Genomic DNA, 17,432 nt, shown 5'->3' on the forward strand with positions numbered 1-17,432 from the left:
CTGAATTGACTTAAATATTTTGCTGAGAAATTCAGATGTTTTATTTATTTACATTTTACTATTTCTCATTAAACTAAATATGAAGTTCCCTTTGTGCATAAAAGTTCATTCATTTGAAGAGTACCCTGGTAAGGCTGTAAGATTTTGATCCTTATGTTTTTCCATCACAATCTGGGGCATAGCCAGTTGCATGGGCATAGCCCATTTCCAGTATTATAGTTTCTAAACCAGTATTAAGATCACTGAAACTGATGCTTGATGCAATTGCACTTAAAATTTATTGATTCTATCTCCAGGATTGGAGGATTTTGAGCAAATTATGCATCAGCAAGAACTCTAGGACTAAATATAGACAACAGGTGTCAAATAATTATTTTCTAAAACTAATTCCTTGCCTTTGGCATGTCAGGGGAACCTCTGGCAGAATATTTTGCCATCAGCATTGCAAAACATGCCCACTGGAAAGCTCTGCTACCAGAAGTAGGTGAATTCACTGTTTTAAAGGAGTTATCAGTGTTACATTTCACTCCTGGCCATTTGCTATTGAGGGAAAGTAGACTGGAGATCCTTCAATGTGTTTTGAGCATGGATAGGCTTCCACGCACAAATTCAGCATACATTGGATTACTAGGGAGGGTGAAGACAGAAGAAATGAAATCTGAAACAAAGACAATGCTGAAAGAACTCAGTGGGTCAAGCAGCATCTGTGGAGGCAAAAGATGCAAGTTGATGTTTCAGGTTGAGACATGGCATCAGGACAGAAAGATTAGCAGTACATCAGTTCTGATGCAGGGTCTCAATCTAAAAATGCCGACTTACACCTCTTGCCTCCATTGATGTTGTTTGACTTGCTGAGTACTTCCAGCATTGTTTTGTTACTCGGGAGAGTCACTGCAACACATCTTCTTATGTTTCCATGATTGATACATGGATAGGTTGAGCACAAGATACAACATACTATGTCCAATAACTTGCTATTTTTCCCCGAGCATCCTGAAAGCCAAAGTGGAAAAGGTAGACCAAGGCTACAGCATCATTAGTCTAAATAAAGATTAAAATACAATACCATGCACAGTAAGTTTTACTTCATTTATTCTGTGGCACTGAGATGTTATAGTTACACATTACACTTGCTTCACCAGAGGTTGACATGTAAAAGCACCAACAATTTTTAAAAATTTATAATATTTTAAAATATTTTTCTAGACAGCCTCAGTTCCATCTCAATCACAACATCATTTTCTTGTTTTCACTAACAACAGATTTTATTTGAATGCAGTCATCATTATTCTAAAATGTTACTAATTGGCATGGGAGCCCCTCTCGAGCCACCACTTTATGCAGATAGTCCAAGATTTTCACCCTCTTTCCTTCTCCAGATATTTTTTAGAAGGACTTTGGAATATATGTAAGTTCTTCACTTCAGCGTGGCAGGGTAATTCTGATAGAGTTACTCTCATAAACCTTCACTGGCACCTGCTGATGCACTTTGAGATGGTCAGAGGAATGAATAGTCAGTATAGAATAATTGGTATGAACTTTCAAATTTATTGACACCATTTACAAAGAGATCTCTATAATCCTAATTTTAACAGTCAAGAGTCAAAGAAGTTGTCAAGGCACATTTTTGTATCATATTTCTTTCACCAATAATGGGGGAAGGCAATCCAAGCAGAACCCACTGAAGAGGCTGTATTAGTCCCAGAAAGGCAATATTAATCCAGTTATTCCATCACTTGACAAGAGTTAATTCTTAGATTTGTGGCAAACCACAACATTATTCTTTTCTGCAAATGTTAATGGTTTGCTGGGAGGAATTTCATGGCTAAATGTTAATCCTGGTGACAGGATTAAGTGACATTATAAAAGCTAGAAGTTGAACTCAAGTGGTTCATGAATGTCATTTGAACCCTCCAACTAGATTACTGCTGTAAAAATGGAAATCCGTCATTTACTATTTCTGGAAAGTTAGATATAACTAAATAGATTTCTCTTTCAATGCAAGTCAAGAAACCTGTGAGGAGATTTTATATAGGTCAATGCATAAAGTGTGCAGGCGAACAAAGTATTTCTCCCGCTCAGTACTAAAAATAATGCACTTTATTTTTGAGGTGCTGTGTTTCCCAGTTTGGTGAGATTTTCTCTGCCAAACAGATGGCAGTGCAACAGCAGATTATTACAGGAATATGATGCCATCCCTGTGAAGTGTACTCAAAAGTAACAAACTACGAGGACTGTCAATGAGCAATCAAGATTTCAAGTGCTGAAGTCATAAAATCACAAGTCTATATTAGTGCATTGGAATCAGAAGACTGAATTATCAGTTCTTTAAATGTTCTTGATAACAGTTTATAGATTAGTAAAGTAATAAGCTTGGATTGTTTTTAATATTTTACAACATGAAAATTAATTTTTTGCTAGGTTGTAAATTGCCACTAATGATACACTGAACAGTACCCAAAACTAAATGATACTGTAATTTAGTATTGTAATTCTGGTATTTGACCAGAAAGTAATTTATTTAACATGTGTTGGTTACTTCATATAAAATATATTGCAGAATGGCATTGCTACGACAAAAATGGCATATAATAATTTAAATAACCGCTGGCTATCTACAGAACAAATGACTTGTGTGCTACTAAATCCTCCCTCATTATCCAAATCATTAACCAAATTCCTGAAATTCTAGGCAGTCTAATGTGATTCAGTGTGAAACGTGTGTACATACAATGGCTACAGAGAGCCCCAGAAGAACATATGAAAGACATCTTCGAAATAACCATCTGGATTTCAGACCTCATGAACATTGACAGCTCCAGCAATTTATCTTCCTCCAGTTACAATCACTACCTCTTCAATGAAGAATCGAGATTAGAGGCGTTTTACAAACCAGAGTACGATATTCATGAATCCATCAGCCTCTGCATCAACTTTGGACAATGAGTGGTTGTTGTCGGGGTACCATAATAATCTGGAAAAAACAAGATTTTTTAAAGATCTGAAAATATAATGTTCAGCATTTTTATCAAAGCATTCATGATATAAATTGATAGGTTTAAAAATAATCAAAAGTAAAAAAGGTAACTGCAGAAAATTAAAGGGAAAATAGTTAGGAAATATAATGCACACCAACAGTGTTTCTCTGTAACAGTCTGTAGAATGAATCCCCCTATCATAACTTGTCACATTATAGATCCAGAGTGAAACAAAGCAACCGGCAGCAAAAGGATCGGAATTTAGTTGGTTTCCCACATATACAAAATATCAATGTCAGAATCACCATACAAGCCAATAGCATAACAGATCTTCAAGGTTTAGATGTCAACTCTTTAGAGTTTCCACCCTATAATGAACGACATTGTTAATTATTTCAATTTTAATAACATTTTTTAAAGACTGTCTACAAACTATTACAGCATAAGATTTTATTACAGGCAGACAAGAATAACTGCCAGTGTGAGAGATATGTACTTCTTGGTTGATTTAGGAGCTTAGCTTTTAGATATTATTTCTTCAAGAATGGGCAATTGCGTGCAAGTCATTATGCAGAATTTACTAACCAGCAAAATACTGGAAACAATAAATACCATTACTATGTTGAATCACAAACTGCCACTTCACAGAAACAATAAGGAAGGAAACCACTTGGGCAATCTAAGTAGTCTCTCTTCCCTTAGTCCAACATACAGTTCCCTTTTCAAGACCTTGATTGAATCTGATGAAGTATTGAATAATCTTCTGCTGATTTTTCATTCATGAATAACTAAAATTCTAACAAAGGATGATGAGAAGGTCAGCTGTCAAATGTTAATGGTTATGGAAATGTAATATTAATATTCACTCCTCCTACCAAATGTAAAACTTGCAAGTTTATGCTTTGAATTTCATCTGCCATATATTTGGCCATTCCACCAGACTGACCATAAGTCCTCCCCAGCTTACAGCAGAATTCAATTTCTGTGAATTGTTTGTAACTTGGACAGTTTGCAAGTCAGAAATGGGGCTGCAAACCAAGTTCCATCACCTCAGAAGATGTCTGCAGCCTCGCAGCAGGCGTCAATTGATCCCTCTGGCTTCCCAAATGTTCATTCATATGTACAGGGTATACATAAATTGGGCATTTGTAACAGGGGAAGATTTGTGTATCATGTTGTAGTCCATTGTTTTACTCCTCACAGCTCACTACAAGTCCAAGTTCTGTATCATCCACAACTTTGGAAATTATGTACTGTACACCCAAGTTTCAGATTATGTCTTGTTACATTTATTACTGATTTATTATTCTGTTGGCATCCTCATCTAAATTTTAAGATCGAGGGAAACATTCATGTAATAGATAATCTGGGTGACAATCTCTGTTCCATTGACTCCATAATCATTGGATATTTGCAATACCATCAGAATAATTCACTTTACTTAATATCAGCAGTTTAAATTTAAACATTCAAACCACAAGCAATTTCCTTTTTCCTCAATAAATATTCTCTGTGTGATACAATTTGGATACTATTTGCTTTAAGCTATATTGGCATTACAAAATCGCCCCACTATGTTAAAATTTCCTTATCACCCAAAAATTACAGAAAGGTGGATTCAAAACCTGTTTATTAACTGCAGACTCATGTATTGCATTTGCTTTAGATGAATTAAAACAAGGGCAATTTTTGTTCGGTTTAAATATTGTCTCCAAGAGACGCAGCAATAAAATGTCACTCAAATCTTCCTCTCTGCTTGTACTGCTGAAATGTTATCTTGTAATGGCTGATCAAATTGGTCATATGACCAGAGGTTATTTATAAGTCTCCTTCGAGATCAATAGTACACACATCTTTCAGAATGCTGACAAGGTTGATCCTGCTGCTATATGTGACCTTCTACTTACTGTTCATGGCAAAGGAAGTGCGTCTCAATTATTGCGGATTTTCCTCAGAACAGCTCAAATTCCTTGGTTTAGACAGAGGGACCTGTGCAGTTACATTCGATAAAATTCACCATTGCTTAAAAAAAACTTGTGCCACAATGCTATCTTCTATCTGCATCTTCTCAGTTTTAACTACACTTAAAGGCATACAAAAAAAAAAAATTCCATTTCCATTTCATTAGTTCCAAACATACCGTACAGGAACCTCTCTGGCTTTCAATGCTCGATAGAACTCGAGGCCTTGTGTGGGATGAACACGTTTGTCTTTCTCGCCTAGCATGATTAACACTGGAGATTTTACCTGGAGGGAAAAGAAAATTATTCCCATGAAGAATAGAAAAACGACATATACACAGTTAAAGACTGTCTGCCTTAGTCATTGGTCGATGTTGACATAAACCCACAACATGAAGTTATCTGCAATTTCAAAATCTCACTCAGTAGCCACAGGAGTATCAAACAAGTGAAACAATAAACAGGAGCATTCTCTACTCTAAATTGGTGCATCTAAATGGATAGAAGGCTCTGCACTTAGAAACTAGCTTATGGTAGACTGATCAGAAAGAGGTTGGACACTGGTTAAAAGTAAAATGGATGTTCAATTCCCAGCACTGACATCTTCACACAGCATTGCCCCAAAACAAGTCAATTGTTTTAACTGGTTTCAATTTATAAGTGCAAAAAGCAGCAAAAATATGCCGACTTCATTTACAACCATATTGAAGGGTATCAAACATACATGGTTCAGAAAGAAGAATTGTGAACTGCTTACTTGAGAAGCATATGCGATTGGTGATTTGCTCAACATTGCTTCCAATAACAGAGGAGTTGGAAGCTGATTAGCTGTGTACTCAAAACCGGCCTCGACCGTACACCTGAAAAACAAAATTCCTTGGTTTTTATTCTGGGTCCACACACCCACATTTGAGTTCAATGTTGTCTGCTCATTTAAATCCAATAATTCAGAATTTGTTGCACTAAATCTTCAGTAGGTATTATTTAATAATTCTACTTCTCACACAGCTGACTTCAAATTATCAGGAGTGGAATGATACACACATGCACACTAGAAAGAAATGTGACCATTATATGTGAAGTCCATGATGGATAGTTATTACCCAACATATGTCTTATTATTATTATGACTTAGGTATATTTCAGACAATAGGTAGAATGAGCAGTTCACTGTCACCCAGTTTTGTAATCCCTAATCAAAAATAAATAAAGTATAATTAAACTTACAAATCTCAAAATAAATTAAATAACAGATTGGAAGGCTTTGAAATGTGATCTGAAATGCACCTCTGCAGCACAGCCAATTAGCCTTCATCCTCCAACCTTGCTTGATTTGTAGATTACACTAGGCTTCAAGTCTCTTCATAGTGTAACAAAGGAGATCAACTCATATACATTGCAAATGAAATGTAATCAACTAAATTTAGCAAAGTTAACCCAGTGCTGCACAATATACTATGGCCACACCCAATCCACATCTCTTGTCTACCCAGAAGTTCCTGATCAAAGCAGCTAAGTGCAGTGCAAGGCCCTCCTGCCATAAACAGCAAGCCCTAACACCAGAACTGCTTCCATAGCTGGTTAGACCATGCCCCCAAGACTGATCAGTCATCAAAACTGTCAGAAGTGGAGTGTTTGTGAATGATTCTAATATTCATAAATATTGGAAAATATTCAAACACTTAAAAGTTAAAGAAACTAAATGACTTAAATACATTTACTAACTTAGTATATTCAACTCAAAATATATTAATCACCAGAAACCGATGGCCAGCCCTCACGGATGCTTCTATCCAATGAAATGAATGGGGTCACTCAACCTGCAGCAGTACAATGCCCATTTCCCAGTGTAACTTCCGGGAAACTGCAGGAAGTCAGTGCTCTGATGCTGGACTTCAAGAGCAACACAGTTCAAATGACACTAGCTAGGATCTCTTCGCAAGTGTGGGACTTTGGCACTTGTGAGCGACTCAGACTTATCAAAATCACTCAGAGGCGATTTGGATAAGTGACGTGGCCATATCCGCAAAACAAAAATTTGCCCACCTCTACATTAACCCAATATAAAGTGCAGAGCGAAAAAAGTATTAACTACCAACATAGTCCCACAATTATGTCTAAATAATTAAAAACACCTCTTACTTAGAAAGGTTTGAAGACTCTTAACAAATACACAATATGTTAACATGAAAAATATATTATTCTTCCCTCACTCTCAAGCTAGTACCCACCAGTCTGGAATATCAGTCGTTCCCAGCATGGAAGCAATGTTAATGACAGGATTTCTAGTCACACAGGCCTTATAGAATTCAGGGTACTGCCCAGCCAGATGGCCAGCAAGAAAACCTCCATGTGAGCCACCAATGACGAAGACCTTTGCGGTATCAGCAAACTTTTCCTTCAGCACAAATTCTGCTGCAAACTGAAATAAAAGTGAATATTTAACTTTCACTTGAAACTATATAACAAAATAATGCTTGCAATCTAATCTATCCACAATTATAATTTTGTTACAACAGCAAATGAAACATAGATATGGTATCAAATAACTGAAATATTGCAGAGAAATAAAACCGTATCCATGGTTATCATCCATAAGCAGCTGAAGAAACCATAAGCAGCTGAAGAAAAAGATGAATGGAAGAACATGGCCTACCTAAATCCTGTGAAAATGTAGACAACTGCTTTGATTTATGCATTGGCCCAAACCTAACAGTTTTTGATAATGTACTTATCATGGAAACATAGTCAAACCAAACTAGAGGATAAAGAATATCTGTATTTCCATAAAGTAATTGATGAGATATCACATTAAATATTGTTACATAAAATAAGGATCTATGCTACTATATTAGCATGGATAGAAGATTTGGCAAAGGACAGTCAGAAAGTAGGAGTTTGTGGGTCTTTCCCAGACTGGAAGGCTGATAGTTGTTGGGTATCACAGTGAACAACATAGGGCCCTCTGCTGTTCACAATTAACATGAATAATACAGATGAAATGACAATGTCTGTGACAATTTGGGATAATACAAGGTTGTGCACTTCAATGGAATATTTTACTAAATGGTGAGAAACCAGCAATTGTTTGCTTAGAGAGATTGGGTGTGCTGGTTGGGGAGACACAGAAAGTAACCATTTAGGTACAACAACCACTTAGGAGAGCAAATGATATTTTGGCTTTTATTTCAAGGCATTGAGAGAACAAAATTAAGGAAATCTTACTGAAATTATATACCACATTTGTAGCATCATGTGCCATTTTGGACTCTGTACAATAAAGTGAGGTATACTAGATTTGGAGTCAGCACCGCATTGATTTACCTGATTGATTCTAGGGATGAAGAGATTACTTTATGAAGAATGAATGACCAAACTATTGTAGTTTTAGAATGAGAGGCATTCTTACTGACAGACAGGACTCTGAAAGGGATTGGCAGTGTAGACACTGAGAGGATGTTTCCTCTAGTTAGAGAGTCTAAAACCAGGGGACATAATCCTGCTCCTACTTCTTAGTTTATGTTCCAATACGATTTTTACAGAACTCTTAATAATAACAATATAAACATTGACTTTCTCCTTTTAATTTCTTGAAGATTTCTGGATACATTTCTACTGTATTATGAATTAAGCAATACCATTTACTACAATCACAATGTTTTATCATACGAAGATCAATTCAATTAAGAGGGATAATTGCAGATCAGAAAGGTCATTCAGTCCATCTTTGCTCATTCATCCAGAAATTCCACCTTTGGAATATGCAATTGGTTCTTAAATGATCTCATTTTTCCTCAGCTCCTCTACAATTCAATACAAATACCGACTACTCTGTGGTCAGAATAACTGCAGAATATCAGCCCTACATTTGTCATTTATTAACCTAAACATGAGTCTCCTTGACATATACTTGAAAGTTTCATTTTTCAGATTTACTTTTTTTTTTCTGTACTCATTACTAACTTATGCCAACATTTCCATTTTCTTCACAAGTCAAATTTCTAACATCAAGAAACAAGTTTACAATTCAGCTCTTAATTCTTCTGGAATACGAGTTTCCCTGTTCTGCCTCAATAATTATAACTAGTCACAGTATTGTAGATGGTAACTAACTCAAATATGGGTTGAGTAAAATTTCATTTAATTTGTACTCAACTTTGATTATGGAATTGAACATTTTATTTGTCTTGCTCATTGTCGCACTGATTGGACATGCCAACCTAAACATCTGTAATAGTGGCAATTCATCCACAAAGCTAGACAGCATTTGATTGTGCGGTTTATAATGGCAATGCCTGCGCTTGTCCTTGTCTGATGCCAACAGACACATTCCTACAGTAGCTGATGGACAGCAATTAGAAATGAGAACTTTCACTGATTTGCATTCTTTTAACCAAAGGATGTTGAAGTATATTATGATACTTCATCTCAAATTAAAATAAGTTGTAAATAATGAGACCAGGAATTAATTCTGGTCTGCAGTGCAGACATGCTATGATACTGTCTGTTCTTTTATTTGCTTCTTCAAAGTTTGAGAGTAATTCAGCAAAGCAATATTTGCCAAGTTCACACATAATGAATTCAATTTGCATTCTATGAAAATCTTAAAACCGGAGCAAATTGATGTTTGATTAGATAGATCATTTTAATGTAAGTGTGTTAAAATGTTGTGTGCACTGCTCTGGAATAGACATAAAAGAGATAAATTTGTATATCTGAACTTTTGAAAAATCAATTACAGGAATTTTGGTGATGAATTAGATGATCTTTATTCGTACTGAGAATGGTTGAATGTTTTAATGATTTTGAATATAATGAATGGCTCATTTAACCTTGTAGGATGTTCATTTCATTTTTATTTTGTCTACACAATTAATGGCTCCATTTTGGAAACTGAAAACAACATTAAATAAAACATTTTTTAAGCATGCAATTATTCCAAATTATTGTAGCAGTGTATGTAAGGAACAGTCAACCTACAACATTTTTCTTAGGTTTTTAAAATCCATATCGTATTTTTTAAAATCTCCTGAACATGCTAAGTCCACGTGACACAGAAACAAGCCATTTAGCCCTACCAGTCCACGTCAACATTTCTGCATTGAAAACTATCAGCATAATTTTTCCCTCTTCACGTGCTTGTCAACTTCCCATTAAAAATGTCTATTCTATTCACATCAATCACTCCCTGCAGTAGCAAGTTCCACATTCTCTCCAGTCTTTTGGATAAAGAAATTCCTTCTGAATTCACTACTGAATTTTTTTGTATTCTTTTATTGATACAAAAATGGAAATGTTCTCATTGTATCCACTTTAGTAAATAGTCCCACATACCACTTTTAAAGAATGTAAAGGCCTTTGTGGTCTTAGGTAGCCCTAAAGCCCCAGTGAATGTCTTTTGAACATTATAGTGTAGAGAACCTGACAACGACGTCATACAAAATAGGTTAATCCACCAGAATAATTGGCAGTTACATGGCAAACCTAATTCAATGTAGCTATATGTAACAATTTTTATTCTGGAAAGACACGAAAGTACAGAAATAAATAAGAAAGAGCAAAAATATGCTAAAACACAATTTCTGGAGCTGCAAGCCGACTTCATACTTGGGTCTTAAAAAAGTAGCTAGTGAGCTAGTTGGTGCATTAGTTTGATTTTCCAAAATTCTCCAGATTTGGGGCAGGTTGCAATGAATTGAAAATGGGACTCCTTTAATTAAAGATTGAGAAAAACTAAAAACAGGAAACTACAGATTAGATGGCTTAACATGTGTCACAGAGAAAATGTTAAAAGCCAATAACGATGCTATAGCAGGCCACTTAGAAAGAAAATCAAAGTAATAGGTAAAGTCAGCATGGCTTTGCGGAAGGGAAATCATATTTGACTAGTTTATTAAACTAATATGTGCTACAGATAAAGGGGAACCAGTGAATATATTTTTAAGGCAGAGGCACATAGGCTTTTGATAAGTAAGAGATTGAAAAGTTATTGGGCATAGGTAGGAATGACAATTGAATGGTAGAGTGGGCTAAAAAAGCTGAATGGCCATCTGCTCTAATTTGTATGTTGTATATTCTATCTATATTCATTGTTTTTTTATTTGTTACTTGTATTTATTATTACTATGTATACTATTTAAAGTCAAAGTTGAGTTTATTGTCAAAGCACAAGTATATGTATACACAGGTGCAATGAAAAACTTACTTGCAGCAGCATCACAGGCACATGGTCAAGCACGTGTAGAGGGAAAAATTATGCTGATAGTTTTTGATGCAGAACGTTGACGTTGTCTGGTAGGGCTAAATTGCTTTACTCTGTGAGCTTCATGTGAACAAGTAATTTCATTATACCCTAGTGTATGTGACAATAAACTAATTTAATTTAAGTGATTCACTGAATGAAAAAATAGGAGTAAAAGATTTGGGAATCTTTAAATTCTGCACAGTATAATAATACTTTCTGTTCTCATGCACGTATACAATATTTTGTATACGTGCATGAGAACAGAAAGTAAAAGAGTCAATGGTGAACAAGATATTCTTTATCCTATTGTTTCAGTATTAGCACAGTTATGGTTATTCCATAACAGAAAAGATATTGGAGTCAAAAAAGGCACAATTACAGATTAAAAAGCATAGGAACATACATTTAAAAGCAAGTAGTTAAGAGCATAAATGGCATATTGGCTTTTATTGCAAAGGGTTTGGAGTTTGGAGATAATAAAGTTTTGTTACAATTGTACAGGGTGTGGGTGAGACCACACCTGGAGTACAACGCAGTTTTGGTCTCCTTACCTAAGGAAGGATATAGTTGCATTGGATTCAGTCCAAAAGAGATTCATCAGGCTGATTCCTGGGATGAGAGGATTGTCTTCTCAAGAGTGACTAAGCAGATTGGGTCTGTATTCTTTGGAATTTAGAACAGGGGTGACCTTACTGAAACATGGAAGATCCTAAGGGGGCATGACAGGGTAGATGTTGAGATGTTTTCAGTGGTGAGAGAGATTCAAATGAGGGGACAGTTTCAAGAGAAGGGGACAGTTATTTAAAACTGAGGTAGGTGGTAATTTCATCTCACAGTGGGTAATGAATTGCTCGACTTCTCTATCCAGTGAGTTGTGGAGGCTAGCTCAATAAAGGTATTTAAAGTGGAAGTAGGTGGATATTTGAATCTATTGGCCTAATTGGAAATTGGCTAAGTAGCAAGAAACAAAGTACGTACAATGGGAAGATACTCAAATTGATAGGATCTGACTGGTGGCATCCCAGGTTAGGAATGTAACAATTCACAATAAAGGCCAATGACTGGATAGAAACCACAATCCAAATTTACCACTGTCAGAAAGATATATGGCATTATAGACAGTGTAAATGGAGGCATTAAATAAGTAACCCTCTTCTATTTTGGTCCTTTATATAAAGGCCAGCATTACATTTGTTAATGGAAGGCCTTGTTTGAGTAACTTGACTGAATTTCGTGAAGAGATAACACGGAGGCTGATGAGGATATGCATTTGATGCAGTCCACATGGATATCGGCAAGGCTTCTGACAACATTCCACATGTCCGTCTGATCAAAAATAAAAATCTATGGGATCCAAGTGAGAATAGCAAATTGAATCCAAAATTGACTGGTGTTGTGACTAGGAAGTGTTACAAGGATCAGTACTTGGTTCTTTTTTTTTGCTGTATATTAGAATTGGGAATTAGATTAAATGTGGTGGGATAATAAAGAGATTTGCAGATGATAAAAATAAAGTGGTCATGTAGCTTTTGATTTCAGGACAATACCAATGATCTGACCAGTTTGGCAGGAAAGTAGCAAATGGAATTTAATCCAGAGAACTATCAAGTGATCCACTTAAGGAGTTTCAACAGGGCAAGGGAAAGTACAATAAATAGATGTATGTTCAATATAATAAAAGTGAGTTTAAAAAAAACGGGGATTTCAAAGTACATGTCCACAGATCTTTAAAACCAGCTGGACACATAGATAAAGGACTTAAGTGCTTTTAAAGTCCTTAACTGAAGCATGGAATACAAGAACAAGCTGGTTATGTTAGAACTGTATATACTGCTTGTTGGCTTGACAGTGTATGGTTTTGGTCACCACCTCAGATTAAAGATACAATTACACTGGGGAGGGTTCAGAGGATGCAATTATACTGGAGGGGATGTTGCCAAGACTGGAAAATTTCAACATGAGGTACAATTGTTTTCTTTGGAACAGAAAATGCTGCCAGGAGATTTAAATAAGGTGTGTAAAATAATGAGGCACCTAAACTGGAAGGACCTATTTTAGGGGTCATAACCGAGGGGCCATCGATTTCAATTCATTAGGATAAAAGGGTAGATGCTTTTTCATCCAAAGACTAATAAGGGTAATCATTCTGGCAAGTCCTTACAGGTGAGCTACTAGTCACCTAACTTATAATGTTGTAGAGCACAGGAACAGGCCCTTCGGCCCACCATGTCCAAGCCTCCCATTCTACGTACCGAGACTAATCTGATTCACTCATGCTAGGTGTGTCGCCTTTTATGTCAGCTATTTGTCTAGATGCTTCTTACATGTTATGAGAAGTTTCCCAAGTCTTGTGGAATTCCAGGATAAAACTAAACGTTAAACTTAATATCAGTTGAAACCTACTTACTATTTACCATTGAATTCCCTATAAATCAAATTTAGGCCCTGCACTTTGCTTACAATTCTTAAATAATGAAATCGAACATGTGACTTGAATTAACAGGATGTCCTAAAACTCAAACCTGCAAATAACTTCCTGCATTTGGGTCATTTTTATTTGTTAGTTCACTCACTCCACAAAAAGGTTTTGACACCAGCAATTCCACTTGATTGTGGCATAAACAACAAAACAAAACTCTTATGTTAAATAGATGTCTATACCCATAACCAGACCAATATTCTTCATTGAGCTCATTAAGTTTTCTTGGAATAATGCTCTAGCTTCTATACATAAATTACCTGAACTAAACAGTTCATTACCTGCACATCTTTCACATCTTGGCTTCCTACGTTCCCAGGCAGAGAGCAGACACTATCCTGTCCAAAGCCAATGGAACCTCTGTAGTTTACTGTAGAATCAATGAATTAAAGCTACATTACTTGAGCAGAGGCAAAATGAAAATACTGGAAGTTCAATGTCCAACAATAAAAACTTATATTTGTTAAGTGCTTTCCATGAAGCTAAATATCCCAAGATGTTTCACAAGAACTTTTCAAACAAAATTTGACATTATTCTATAAAAGGACATGACAAAAATATTAGTTAGAGGTAAGCTTAAAGGAGCACCTCAAAAAAAAAGGAAAACAGAGAGGTAGAGAAGTGCAGATTTGGAGAAAGTTAGGGTCAAGACAGCTGAAAGAACAGCTGCCAATGGTGCAGCCATTAAATTCAGGAATGATCAAGGAGGTCAGAATTGAAAAAGCACAGATATCCAAAGGTTGCATGACCAAGTGAGATAACAAAAATAGGGAGGGGTGCAGACATGCTGAGATTTGAAATAAAGGGTGACAATTTTAAAAACTGGAGGCTTGCTTAACAGGTCAGCAAGATTAAGGGAGTTGAAGAATTAGACTTGGACAGAAAGTTTGGGTGATTTCAAGTACACGGAGTATAAGATGAAGGAGCTTGGCCAGGAATGTATTGGAATGGTCACCTGGACATAATCAAAAGGCAGGGATGAGGTGTTCAACAACTAATTAAATGAGGCAGGGATGGAAGTTGAGATGGAAACAGGTATTCCTAGTAGTGATGCAGATATTTGCTCCGAAGTTTATCACCATGTCAAAACTGATAACAGTTGTGAACAGACTCACTCAGTTTCAAATGACAGAAGTGGGATAGAGTCAACAACAATGATAATGAATATGGTCTTCAACACTGTCATTTAAAAGAAACAAAGAAAAACTAACTTTCTTCCTGAAAATCAGCTGTGCCAGCATCAATAAAGAGTAAAAACCTTTCAGGCTGAAAAGCTTCACTAGAATTAATAGAGGGGTCACCAGCCAAAGTGAAAATCTACCTTTTTAGTGTCGAATGAATCTACTACACATTTCTAAATTTTTCTGCTTTTACTTGTGACATCCTGGGAATCAATACACCCCCCTACAAGAACATATAACAATTCATACCACAAACTCAATACATATTCTAATACAGTGGGTCATAAAGTGAGACATTTCCATAGTAACTGATTCATTATATAATGAACAGCTTAGTTTATGATTACTAGAATCATAATCACTGATGCTCACACATAGTTATGGCCTTTTTCATTGTGTCATCCAATACTTGCCAATCTCACCATTTAACTTGGAAGTACTATACTTTAAATTTAAAATGACTCCAGTCTCTGTTGGCATTAAACTTCTCTTTACAATGCTAGTGAGCCAAAGACAGACCCTTCAGAAACATCCCAAAAAAAGTTTTAATTTCTCAATTTCAAGGATTAAAATGCGTTAAGTAAATAGAGCTGTTCTCTGACACAACCCCACACCTGAAAATTGCATTCCTACAAAGAAAGATTCAGACTGCTTATAACCAAGCAAGATCATTGATTTTTAACCGAACATCTCACGTGCATTAATTGTCCTGCATTTTAAACCCACTTTCTTATGTGTACACACCACAAAACACTCTGATCCCAGAAGGCAAGTCAAGTGATCTGACCCCAACAGTAATTCACTAGTCACTCTGAAGCAGTACGAGGAAGGCAGTTAATATGTCTGTGAGAAAATGCCTTCTTTTGACCAAGCACTGCCCAAGGATATCCCACTTAAATTGAACAGTTGGTTTATATTTTATCACTTGAATTCGACCTCAACATTTGTAAGATGACAGTGGTTTGATCTTACATGTTACTTACCCAGTAAAACTGCAAATCCCAACTTGCAAAGAGTGACAGGGTACAACATCCATTCTGCTGTGAAAACTGAATGTGGTCCACCTACACAACATTGAAGAGTGATAATAATCTGTATCCATTGTTTTGGTTTAAAATAATAAATTATTAAATTTGCTCTCATTACTGTTGCTGCATTCATGGTTTTGTTTGGATGGAGGAGGCAGGATGGTTGGGAATTTCCAGGATGGTGCCAGACTACATAGATGTGACTTGACTGGCTTTATTCAGTATACCTCCATACAGGTAATCTCAAAAAGACATTAAGAATATTGACCTGATTTTATTTTAAAAAATCTAGTGATATACAGTCCCTTCACTCCTAATCAAATCTTATTAAAATAATGATTTGATACAGACATTACCCAGAAATGTTTCTTTGGATGCATCCTCTGAAAATGTTAAAACCTTGCTTATTCCCTGCAAAATTTTCCAGTTCTTTTGCATCAGTTTAAACTTACTGTCTCCAAATTGAATAGTCATCACTTTATCATTGACAATCAAGTTGTATAAAATTGGAAAAAGAGAGCACTCCTGGATTGCCGGTTAGTAAAGCTACAGTCAGCAGACATTATTGTCATGAACTGTGAGAGATGGGACAGAACGTCTACAGTGGCTGCTCATTACAGGTCTATTTTGGGATTCAGATCTAATTCAATTACAGCTTTTATTTAAAATCAATTCAATTATACAATAAAATCCAATTTCTAGTCAATGCAGCACAGTGATGAGATAATACTGAAGAGACGGCAGTTTATTAATAAAAGTCATTTTCATTATTTTTCAAAGTGTATGGTTGACTTGCATAGAACACAGGTTCATTTCAGTCAGCCTTCAACAATGTGTCCACAATCATGTTAACTCACCATGTGGCCAAACAATAACTGGAGGTGGAGCACCTTCCTTTCTTTCATTGGGGATCAAAAGGATGCCTTCAAAATCCAGTGCAGCTGAGTGAAAAGGAAAGAAACAACTGAAAAGGAAATTGTAACAGTACATCAGCAATACCAGATACATCCTGCACAAGCAACAGGTCATACTCTGTTCAGATCAGTCATGTACCAGAAATTTAGATTCTTCTGCCAACAAGTTTCTGAAGTAAAACTGAACTCGCACAACAAATTGAAGCAAATATTTGGAACAAGAAACAAACCCCAAATCTACCAATGTATATGTGATTTTGAACAGTGGAAATCAACCACTTTCTGATACCAGGCCCATGCAGCATTTACCAAAACAAATTCTTTTACAGTAACATTAAAAAAAATATGGTTGACAACCAAGAAAATAACTAGTTCAACATTCCACTACTTTTGTTTCACCAGTTCTTAACCAGCAAAATCAAAGATTTTGCATTCAGGCCAAGTCTAATTGAATGTAAACTCATTTGGTCTATTGCACCTCTCCTGGGAAGATTCCTGAGAGAGACCAAATAAATATCAGCTTTTCCAACAGAACCTTGAACATGGCCACTTTCAGGTGAAGTATACCACTACAAGTGCCATATGACCTCTGGAATCTTGCCAAAGTTGCCCTTCTCTAATCAAAATACACAAAAGTGCTGGAAATA

At 36.0% G+C, this 17,432-nt stretch overlaps 1 protein-coding gene across 3 annotated transcripts in view; it reads right to left on the reverse strand.

Moving 5' to 3' along the window:
- Positions 1-1,075: 1,075 nt before the first annotated feature.
- apeh (acylaminoacyl-peptide hydrolase) overlaps positions 1,076-17,432 on the reverse strand; it is a 61,042-nt gene continuing 44,685 nt past the window's right edge. For all 3 annotated transcript variants that reach the window (XM_052018392.1, XM_052018393.1, XM_052018394.1), the window contains exons 16-22: positions 16,729-16,812; positions 15,827-15,907; positions 13,944-14,032; positions 7,171-7,361; positions 5,697-5,799; positions 5,119-5,225; positions 1,076-2,974 (exon numbers count right to left, since the gene is read on the reverse strand). In XM_052018392.1, coding sequence (XP_051874352.1) covers positions 2,875-2,974; positions 5,119-5,225; positions 5,697-5,799; positions 7,171-7,361; positions 13,944-14,032; positions 15,827-15,907; positions 16,729-16,812 — 755 coding nt within the window. In that variant the 3' untranslated portion in view covers positions 1,076-2,874. The remainder of the gene's footprint in view (positions 2,975-5,118; positions 5,226-5,696; positions 5,800-7,170; positions 7,362-13,943; positions 14,033-15,826; positions 15,908-16,728; positions 16,813-17,432) is intronic.

Source organism: Pristis pectinata, chromosome 6 (genome assembly GCF_009764475.1).
Source record: "Pristis pectinata isolate sPriPec2 chromosome 6, sPriPec2.1.pri, whole genome shotgun sequence".
Taxonomy (NCBI): domain Eukaryota; kingdom Metazoa; phylum Chordata; class Chondrichthyes; order Rhinopristiformes; family Pristidae; genus Pristis; species Pristis pectinata.